The 12,064-nt window shown below is 32.1% G+C and overlaps 1 protein-coding gene across 1 annotated transcript in view; it reads right to left on the bottom strand.

Annotated features, from left to right (window-relative positions):
- MALRD1 (MAM and LDL receptor class A domain containing 1) overlaps positions 1-12,064 on the bottom strand; it is a gene marked incomplete at its 3' end in the record, with an annotated part of 364,653 nt that overhangs the window by 221,432 nt on the left and 131,157 nt on the right. Inside the window, exons 22-23 of the mRNA XM_084254012.1 lie at positions 4,594-4,750; positions 1,977-2,087 (exon numbers count right to left, since the gene is read on the bottom strand). Coding sequence (XP_084110138.1) covers positions 1,977-2,087; positions 4,594-4,750 — 268 coding nt within the window. The remainder of the gene's footprint in view (positions 1-1,976; positions 2,088-4,593; positions 4,751-12,064) is intronic.

Here is a 12,064-nt window from a genome sequence, read left to right on the forward strand (position 1 = left end):
CTGTTGTCCTATAGACACAATCTCAGTCGCCTGTCATGTCCAATTGATCAAATCATCATTTATATCCCAATGCTCCTTTCAATGTGGTTAAGATTCCATAGACTTTAATACTGAAAGTGATTAAACTTTTTTAGAAGAGTAATTATGATGCAAATTTTCTTCAGTAGAATAGAACCAAGGTCAATTAGCTTGGAATATTTTGGAAGCAATATAACACAGCAGTCGGATTATGGACTCAGAGATGACCTGATGTATTTAAAGCCCATATCTGCCAGTTTGTAATTATATAGCTAGGGTAAGCTAAAGTCCAGGTATTTCTGTATTCTAATCTATAAAATGGAGATATAGTAGTATACACCTTATACAGTTATTGTGAAAACTAAAACAGTAATATATTTAAATTCACAGACCAGCACTTAACACTTGGTAAGTATGGTGTGTGTGATCATTCTGGTTATGCATTTGTTTTATAATTAAAGATGTTGTATAAATTTGAGGATTCCTAAATAAAACTTTAAAAACTGATCAGTACTGATGATTCAGCATATACTTTCTAAAAATATCTTACACTTTTACTCGAGGGTTAAAAGCACACATCTTTCTGAGGCTAAAGGGAATGGTAGAGTAAAAAATGGAAGACTCATGAACAGTATATCTAACTCATTACTATGTCTCTGGTGCAGAGAAAGATGTTTGCACATAGTAGGTGCATAATGAGTTTTTATTGATGGAATGAGTGAATAAGATATAACATCAAATATTCACAAGTCATTAATATTTATTTTTAAGATTCAAACATGGTATAATTTGGAAGACTAAATGAATAATTGAGTCCTCTTGTTTAAATCTCTTTTAATGTTATCTTGAACATAGTTTTGCTATAAAAATATTGTGTTTGTACAGAACTAGTTAAGAATTCAGGGCCTCCCTGGTGGCACAGGGGGTAAAGTCTCGGTACTATCAGGCTAACTCCAGCGACTGCAGCATGAGTTCAATCCCCAGCCAGAGAGGTGACCCACATGGCACAGCAGAACTCTCCTGTCTTACCTGCTACTCAGCAGTGTAGTTCAGTAGATCTGCCTGTTCTGCTCCCCACTCTGTTTCTGGTAGGTCCTCTCATACCCCCTCCCCCCACCCCTGCATCTCTGGCCTACACCCCAGCTCTTGTATGCATAAGTAAATAAAAAAATAAATAAATCTTTAAAAAAAATCATTGCAAGGGGTGAAGGCCTATGACTGGTAGCAGCACAAACTTCTAGATGTTCTTGCTAAGGATTCCTCTTGCCTCTGCTAAAACATCTGGGAGTCTGAACAAATCAGATCCTTTTAATAATAAATTTCATATTGTTTAAGGTGATTAAAGTGCTGTCTAATCTTTACTTTTTCAGGTTGAATTTATTTCTTATCAATTCCCTAAATTATCTACAAATAACAAACAAGAAAACTACATTTGAGGGAGAGGCCTAAAATCTGTGTAGGTGTTATTCTTCTAATACTGTTTTAATCTACCTGAGGAAAAAAGAGCATCACATAATTTTGTGCCTTCCCAAAATATTCTTGAATCAAGTAAAACTATTGCCTTTATTAACATTCAAAACTACAATGTACTTTCAAAAATTTGTATTTTAATCAAGTTTTAAATAAATTAATGTAATGACTCTATGGTCTATGAGAATATATTTGTAAGATGCAGGGGAGGAGGTATTCTTTATACCTAAGAAGTTGATTATGGATCAAAGAAGACAGTTGTCATTAAAACTAAATGTTCCTGGAAGTACAGCTATATAATTAAGAGACAGTCAGACATTATGAAACTATAAATTCCTTATGGAAAATTCTAGATGGAATTGTAAGGTTTTATGCAACACATAAGAGAGAGAATGGGAAAACAAGAAGACTGAGTGGAAGAAATAAATTAGGATTAAAGAAAACAATCAGAAAAACCCAACCACAACATAATTCCTTGAATTACAAACCTGTATATGTGAATGAACACCTAAAAGTACTTCTACTTTTTTCCACTGTGCACCTTGCTGTCCACTCTGAGCCCACAATTTAGAAGTAACACTGTCTTTTTGGCTGAGTACCTGCAGAGATAAATCAAGTAACAAGTGTTGAAATATTTTGCCTTGATAAATTTTAAACATCTAGAATTTTCCCAGTGATTTTTTTATTTTAATATCAACATTACAGTCCTGAGAGAAAACCTGAGACATTTTTCATTAGATATCTTTGTTTTCTATATAATACTGTGTCCCCAGACTACCTAACAAGCTCTGTGCAATAAAGCTGTACTTAAATATCTGTCAATCTAGTCTGTCAGTATCTGGATACCATTTAATTAAGAACTCAACTATATTAGCTTTTCAAAATATGACAGCAGTAACAACTGGAACTTTATATATTAAATGATATTCATGTAGTTGAGTGAAAAGCACAGAATTACTAAAACACTCTTTTAAGAATAAGCTTCTTCATTCTCTAAAGTTCAGAGGGGACAGTGATGTCAAAATGGGAGTCCATTCAATTTTAACAACACATTTAGGTGTTCTAATATGCTGTGCTAATGAGAGCTCCCTGCTCAATAGCCTTGGAATCAACAAATTCTTAGAGATAGTACAACCTCATTCTTTGGGAAAATTCATATTAGTCTCAGCAGAAAAATTATCATGGCTCTCACTTTAGAATGATACAAAATAAGTCAAGAAAGTTACTGAAGACTAAGGTAGAACAGAACAATTTCACATTTTATTTATTTTTATTTCTTCCTTTCTAGATCTATGTATTACTATTTTAATTATTTGACAATTACTTATGAACTTTTAATACTGTTTTATATATCTAAGTATTAATAAAAATGTTATTTTGAAAAAAATTTAAAAATCTGTTTAAGAAAATTAATCTCATCACAGTAAAATAATTCTCATTTTTCTGATGAAAATCCTTTAAGTTTTTTTATTATTTTGTATAAAACCATTATTAAAGAGCCAATGTAAAACATGATGAATTGTAACTTCAATTTATTACTAAGCATGCACATATACATATAATGAAATGAATATACTTTTATATTTTTAAAGATTTGTTTATTTATGCATACAAGAGCTGGGATACAGGCCAGAGGTGTTTATACTTTTAAACTGTTTTTTGTAAGAAGTTTCAACTACAATAAAGACACTTCTTCCAAAGTTGAACTATAAATTCAACATTTTTCCAATTTTAAAAACTAAAAGTGGGCCTCCCCAGTGGTGCAGCGGGTTGAGCGCCATGCTGTGAAGCTGTCCGCAGCCTCTGCAGCGTGAGTTCGATTCCCGGACAGCCAGGGAGATTCCCACATGGAGCAGCAGACCTCTCCTGTCTCTCCTGCTGCTCCCCTCGGTAGTGCTTTTGGTCTGTCTGCCTGTTCTGCTCCCTGCTCTGTCTCTTGTGAATCCTCTCACCCTCCCATGCCTCTGACCTGTATCCCAACTATTGTATAAATAAAAAATAAAAAATCTTTAGAAAAAAAAACTAAAAGTGTTTTTGAAATAAGACATTTTGTCCAACAATTATTTGGAGAAAATAAATATTTTATATGGACAAGAAAATCCTAGAAAAGATAGTGATAAAAATCTAATACAAAAAAAAAAGTTACTGGAAAAGAAGTGGTAACAACTATTCTGCAGTCTATTTTTCTCTTTGTATGGGGGGATAAAAGAGCATGTAACCCAGGCCCAATCTCTTTGCAAATATGCCAAATATAGACTTCCAGATCAATAAATTAATGGTATTTGAGAGGGGGAGCATCTTGATCAATGGCAGTTTTATCAAAATATCCCTTGTCTAAAACTGCTCATGGTAAACAATTCTGGAATTTAGGAATTTATTTTTCAGTCTAGGCTTCCTGGAAAAATGTCACATGTGTTATAAAACTGAGGAATAATGGAGCCAGCTTTTTCTGTGTAAATGACACACCTATGCATATTGCTTACAGATTTCATGTTTCATAGGAGGCATGTCCACTGTGAGAAGACAGCTGTAGGAATCTACTTTAAGATTCCAGAAACTCACCCTGCTTTATCTATTAATTTTGCTCTTCTAGAAGAAACCAGTCCCCTCCATTTAGAGAAAAAGTTAGTTCCAGAAATGGAGCAGGACCAAAACAAGGTGAGTCTAGAACATAGTCTTAGTCATAATAGAAGAGAATGCTCAAGGAATTCGGAAAAAAAAAAAAAACAAAACCAACACTGAAGAATAGCATCACCAGTCTCAGAGACAAGAACATACATTCAAATATTGCCAGTGTGTATAATCACTTGGTTGTATGATTCTCAGAACACTGATCCTGAAACATACATGAAACATTTCAAGTATAAAGCCATATTACACAGAAGCTCAGAATAAAAACAGTAATCATAAATCAGATAGTAAATATTCATACACACATCCTATTAGCTATTAAGTCAATTCTGCTAAAGATTTTTTCAATCATGCCATTTTGAAACAAGTAAGGTATTGATAATTCATATGTATTAGCACTCCACATTAATAACACCAAGTATACAATATGAATGTTCAAAGAGCAAATTCATAAAATGCAACTCATAAGAGTACCTGGAGAGAACCAACTGTGGCACCATTCATATGAGTCCAGAACACCAGGGTACATTGTGGTCCAGTACGTGAGATAACAGGAGTGAGAATGTCAGCCGTGTCACCAAAGTTTCCATTGGAGCTATCAGCATACAGGTACCAGCCATCTGTAGTATTTCTGGGGAAGAGATAATAGGTTTATCATGTACAAAAAGAAGAAGAAAATCATAAAATATAAAATATTTTGTCACTAACCATATTTTAATATTCTATAATATTTCCTAAAAGTATGTATATTTTATAGCATAATGATAGACTTCAGCAGGAGTAATCCTTCTGCTATTTTGATTTTGAATTCATGGTCATTATCACACCACCAATCAGTATACTGTGCACAAATTACAGTAAAGGCTAGAATTACCAGGACTAATATTTAATAACTAGTTTTTCTTTTTTTAATACTTATACTGCATATACCATAATCAGCTTTGTGGAACTTATTTTCATATGGGTAAAATGAGACCCTGAGGCACTGAATACTTTTAGAAGAGGCATATTAAGAAGAAAAAATATGAAAAGTTAAAGCATGAAAAACAGAATGAAAACTTGCCTAGAGTTGTACTCATAGGTCTAAAAGACCTTCAGGTTCAAATTATTCTCTATTTTAATTTGTCAGCTTTACATAAATATGAATTAAAAATAAACATGTGGAACAACTATCTCAGTCCTAGTCCATGTTATATATTAAGTAAATGGTAGTTGTGAATTAGTTGCTGTTAATGGAATAAGGAGGTTAGTGTCCTGCAAACCACAAGGTATATGAGTTAAGATTATTTTTAAGAGCTGGATTATTATATCAATTTGTCTGAATTGCAGCTCAATGACTTAACACTTTCAGCTTACATAGTCCCTGAGGAGGAATATAAGCTTTACTAGTTCACAGAGAACGAAAATCAAATAATCTGCCAGTGGCAATTCCCCTGGTGAGTACTGAACTAGTTCTGGGCTTAAACCCACCTCCACAGGCTTTATACTCTAAACTATCTGTCCTCCAGTGTGGTATCTGAACCAGCAGCCTCAGCTGATTCAACAAGCTGGGAACTTGTTTCAAATGTAAATTTGGGGGCTACTATCTCAGACCTGGTGAGTTAGGAACTCTGGGGTAAAACCATTCATCTGCCCAGCAAACTCCCCAGTTTATTCTGGCACATGGTAAATATCAAGGTCCACTGTTCTAAACCACTTACACTAATAATTAAAATGGCATTTCTAATTTCAAGTTGTTAAATCAAGATGCTAATCCAAAAGAAATACCTAGAAAAAATAGATATTCAAGGCTTACTCTTCCCAAAATGAACACTCTTATAAAAATAAATCTGAGATTGCAGAATTTTTAACATTTCTTTTTACAACATCTCATTTTTTCCATTATATACTCTGTAAAAACTAGGTTGTATGTTCCAGTAAGATAAAACAAACATTCAACTCAAAGACATATATACAATATAAATATCTACAGTGGAGACACTTTCCTTTGAAAAGTTTTGTTTATTCTATAATCTAAAATCAGTATAAAACTTGCTAATGTAGAGGATGAAAGAAATGTACAAGCAGTCTATATTACTAAGTAACAACTTTGTCAGTAGTACATGGTGATCACAAGTATGAAGGTGATACAGGGTTCTTGTTAGATTCTCCTCTCATTATTATTATTTAGGTTGGAAAAAAAAGAGAATGTGTCCTATGCTCAATATTTAAATAGTTCCTGTATTTGAATATTTATACCTTGAAACAGCTTTCCAGATGTTAGAGGCTATGCTGCTTTGAGATTTTAAACTTCTAAACACTTTATCTTTGTACCATTAAAAATAAAAGCCACACCATACTGGAGATTATATTAGTAATAGAGCATGAGTAAGTGACAAGTTATTATGTCTCCAACTATCTGCTATGTTAATCAAGAAACTTAGCCCTTGACTTTTTACATTAAGAAAGCAGATAAGCTGGTTGTAGTTCTTAACCTTCTCACAATCTTATTCATGTTGTGTCATTTTTTTCCTGTACCTTCCACTGGAGTTCAATATCAGAATTTTACTGCATTGTATATTTTGTAAAGGATTATAATGAATTATTTTCTGACCTTCACAGTATTCTACATCTTTGTTCATTAGCAAATGCTATTATTGGTTATTTATAGCATCATTAGTGATGATAGAAAGAGCATTCTAAATTCTGAAAATATAAAAGATGTTGATCATGTTAGAAGCATATTTAAAAGTAAACAAATACTATCAGTGTTTAATAACTGAGTCTCTGTTTTTATAATGAGTACAGAGTGTCAGAAATGGGATCTAGAATAACAAAGGCAACACTAGTAATGAAATAAAAATGCACAAGCTGTAATAGTCAAGCATTGTTAAAATGGAAAACTTTTTTGATTTGAACACAAAGAGTAATGGGTCCAGTCCAGGGTAATATAGGAGCACCTTTTATTCATTTTATAAAACACCTTATTTTCTTTCAGTTTATACAAAGCTTTGAAGTATACTGATCCTGTTAATTGTGTTTTTATATGCTTTACAAATTTTGTTGATAAAATAAAATTATTGAATGTAGTAATTTAATTTAAAAGTAATTTGAATAATGAATAAAATAAATACAAATCACTTAAATTTTAAAATCTACATTTTCTAATTAACTCATTAAAACCTTTCCCAAAATACTATTTTGAGTTTGTGATATCCTAGCCATCAGTATAACTATCTTTGTAAGAAAACTTTATATTTAATTTAAAAGAGACTGAAAAGTAATCCCTGGCAGAAATATAGATCTCTAAAGAGAATATAAGGAAATTTAATTTTAAAGCTAGTGATTTCCCCAAAGAAATTTTAGTTTAAGACATTTTTCTTTCTTCTTTTTTACAAGAAACTACATACATCTCAAGTAAAATATATCCAAAGATAATAAAAGTAATACATCTCTCATATGAGTTAAGAACATAACATACAAAGAAATAATCCATCAAAGCATTAAGATTCCATCTTACAGCAATTTAGAAAAGAGAACTAATTTTATCATCAAAATCATATCACTGTCACTAATCTCCATTGCGTTTGCCTCAGCCTCTCTGAGTATTCTTCTTCATTGGTTCAAATTTTAGGTGTTTCAAAATTTTTCTTATCTTCTTATGAATCATGGTATCCCCTTTTTTCTCATGGTCATTTGTTATGAAAACAGCATTACACGAGGTGTTGACTTAAACTGTCAAATTAATCTGCACCCTTTTCCTTGAGATGCCAACAATAGCATGAAGGAGTTAGATAACTAAATTAATATTGATGATTTTCTGGGATATGTGCTATAATACAGATAATAGCAAGAGATGAACCATTTGATATAGACTTGAGAGGAACCAGGGAAACATTCCTGGAAGAGTTGATTTTCAACTAAGTTTGGAAGGATTTTCAACTATCTTAGAAGATTGTTAATTGAAGCACCATGTCATGAAATAAAGTCAACTTTAGAATAAAGATTTACTGAATGGATGGAAGAGTAGACTGAAAATAATATCAAAAATAAGAAGTTTGACCCAGAAAATAAAATATCTTAATGATAGAGACATATATACAGATATAGATAAATACAGATATAGATCACTACTCTGTATGCCTGAAATTTACACAACATTTTATGTCAAGTGTATCTCAATAAATCTAGGAGGAAAAAAATCTTAACACCCAATAAAGGAAATGAAAGACATCCACTTGGATATCTACTAGGTATCTTAAAAGATGAAATGAGTATATTATTAGAAATTATCTCACCTGTTTATTTCTTTCTGTGTAAAGTGGGTACTAGAAAATTTTAAAATCACAGTTTATTTGCCTTAAATAGTATTTGCACTTTTGTTGAGAATCAAATGACCATAAATGTATCTGCATATTTCTGGGTTCTCAGTCCTAGTGTATTTTTATGTCTAGCCTAAGTGTAGTCTTTTTGTGTACACACTATTTTGATTGCTATAACTTAATAGTAAGTTTTCAAATTCAAATTATGAGTCTCAAAAAAACCCTTTTTTTAGGTGATATTCATTCTCTTATTTTTTAAATATTATATAATTTTACTGAGGTAACATTAGTTTACAACACTGTATATAACTTATTGGTATAGATTCATATCTCCTCAGATATATGTTACCAAACCATGCCCATCACAAAAGCATCAATAATTCTTCACCATAGTTCACTGGACTCCTCTCCCTTTACTTTCTACCTTTCACCCTCAATCAATCTCTGGTAGTCTCTATTCTTAAATTTGTCAAATAGTGTTAGTTTTGGATTAGTTACACTAAACCAAAGGTATATATGCACTTCTATGTTCATCACAGCACCATTTACAATAGCCAAGTTACGGAAACAACCTAAGTGCCCACAGGCAGATAAGCAGATTAAGATATGCACAATAGAATACTCTAGGCTATGAACAAAAGATACAATCTTGCTATTTGAAGAACGTGTATGTAACAAATGGGGTTTGCTGAGTGAAATAAGAAAGAAGGAGAAATAGTGATAGGGGATGATTTTACTCATAAGTGGAATATAGAGAAACCAACCAAAGGAATCGACTCTTCTTTTTGGAACTTTTCATTGGGTTTGTTTTTACTCTTAGTATTTCTTTCCTTTCTATATAAATATTAGGAACAAGACCCAGTTTTTTTAAAAAGCCAGGGAGAATTTTAATAGAGACTGCACTGATTCTGCAGGTGAACTTGGGGAGTGCTGACATTTAAACATACATATTCAGGCTGCATTTCCATTTTCTAAAATTCTTCAATTTCTTTCAACAACATTTTATAATTTTCAGTGTAAAAGTCTTGAACATCTTGGCTAAATTTATTCCTAAATACTGTATTTTTATACCATTATAAATAGAAATATTTCCTTAATATCCTTTTGGGGTAAATTGTTCATTACAAAGGAGTATAGATGCAACAAATTTATGTATCCTGATATTGTATCCTACAACTTTGTTCAAGTCATTTATTCTAATTGATTTTGGGTATATGAATTCTATATATAAGATCATGTAATCTGTGAACATAGTTTCATTTCTTTCAAAATAACCTGAAACCAGTTATATATTATTTCAATAAATCAATATGTGGGTAAACAATGAAATAATTAACTTCATCCTTTGCAAACTGGTTCCAACATAATTGCAACCATCATGCTGATTTGTCACTGATAAGTGAGCTGAAGTCAACAGATTAAAGTGATTTAAAGAAATAACAGAACTAATATAATATTCTTCATTAGCAACACATTTAGGTTATTTATGAATTAGTAAGCAACTTGTGTTAGAACATGCACGAGCAAGACTATGAATGCTTTTTAAAATAAATACATTTGATATATCTTATAGGCATCTTTAAAATAAATATAAGCCAGTCTACTGAGATTTGAATTCATTTGTACATGAAAAGGTAATCTTTATTCTATGTTCTTTACTATATCACACTTCAACATCTCTTCCTTGGTTAGTTGGCCTTTAAAACAGAACAAATATATAAAAAAAACCTATTTTTAATAAAAATGTTTAAATCTGAATTGTCCCACTTGACATCTGAGGCCAAATTCTTCTTGAAATGCAAAGCCAGAAAGAACTTGAAGAATATTAGTTCAAAATAAAAGCCTTACTGAAGAAAACCATGAGATTTATTTTTATTTATTTTTTTATACAAGCACTGGGTACAGTCAGAAGCGCAAGAGGGTGAGAGAATTCACCAGTGCCAGAGCGGGGAACAGAACAGGCAGATTCACGAAATACACTGCTGAGGGGAGCAGTGGGTGCAGCAGGAGAGGTCTGAGCGCGATGTGGGACCCTCACCCTGCAGCCAGGGATCTAAGGGTGCTTCAGAGGCTGCGGGCAGCTGCACAGCCCAGCACCCAACCACTGTGCCACCAGTGAGGCCCTCATTATGACTACAATTCTAAAGCATTGACTGTATAATAGTTTTGGAGACAAGATCTATGCCATACAGCATTACTAAATGAAAACTATCTTTTCTCCTAGTTTATGGTTTAATTTAAATATTACATAAGCTCTCAGGAATAGCTTATGTTCTTAATGCCATATATGTGCATGGCCATGTTAAAGTCATATCACCCTGCAAATAAATATCTTTTTAATATATATACAGAAGCATCACAATTAAACAAAAACTTTCACACCATACAGAAAATATATTGTCCTCCCTTAACATGTATTTCTGTGCTTGCAGAGAGAATAGACAAATGTTTTAACCCGCAGGTTAGGAGAAACACACATGGTGCAGCAGACCTCTCCTGACTCACCCACTGCTCCCCTCACCAGTGTATTTCAATGGATCTGCCTGTTCTGTTCCCCTCTCTGTCTCTGGTGAATATTCTCACCCCCCACACCTCTGGTCTGCACCCCAATTCTTGTATGCATAAATTAAAAACAATTAAATTAAATTAAAATAAATAAAATTATATAATGAAAGTGATTATCTGAGTGCATTTAAAACCATAATATAAAAGTTACTTCATTATTAAATATAGTGATCTTTACTAACATAACAAAATTATTCACTGTCTTATGAATATATTCTTAAAATGTCATCTTGTATAACAAATATATTACCTAACCACTCTGTGTGTGACATATGTGTGTATTCATATATACATAATTTAGGCATGGTTTACAGGTCTTGTTTGGCATAGATTTTTTTTTAATTCTGTAGTAATTAATTTTAAAAACTGTCAAGCTAAAATACACTGAAATAAAATAATACTAAAATAATTTAATTTACTTATTTAAAACAAATTATTGCTACATATGTAGATATGAAAGAATAAGAGCATCATTAAAGGCCATCTAAAGTAAAACCATGTTTCCTTGTGTTTTAGAGGTATAATTATGCTTGATATTCAATCCTGTGGCAATGCTGCCAGAAATGGCACTTTCCACACATATTAAAACAGAGAAAATTACCTCAGTTAATTTAGATTTTGACTGTTAAGACTTTTTATTTCAGCAAAACTGTTCCTAAAGCCCAGTATTTAACCATTATTCTAGATTTATAAAACTGAATCTTTTAGAAATTATGTTGGGAGAGTGTTAAGGCATCTAAATTGGCCTATAAAATACTGGCTTATCTTCCTACCAAGGAAGACTCTGTGAAAGCAATAATTCTGGTATTTAATATCTAAAAGACTAAAGCTTTGAAAATAGTTATTCTTGAAGCACAGAAAAATATAAAATGTTTTCAGATTTATGGAAGCTTTTAGTCAGTCACAGGTATCTAACACTTGGATATATTATAATATGCAGAGTTATGTCACAGAGATAGTTTGTGTTATTTATGGGGTTTTTACTTTATAATGATGTCAAGTGTATAGGAAGAAGGAAGGCGGATGCATTTACAACAGTGGGGATTAAAACTATTTTCCACCTGAAAAACAATGATCAG

Source organism: Talpa europaea, assembly GCF_964194135.1.
Source record: "Talpa europaea genome assembly, chromosome: 14".
Lineage (NCBI taxonomy): Eukaryota > Metazoa > Chordata > Mammalia > Eulipotyphla > Talpidae > Talpa > Talpa europaea.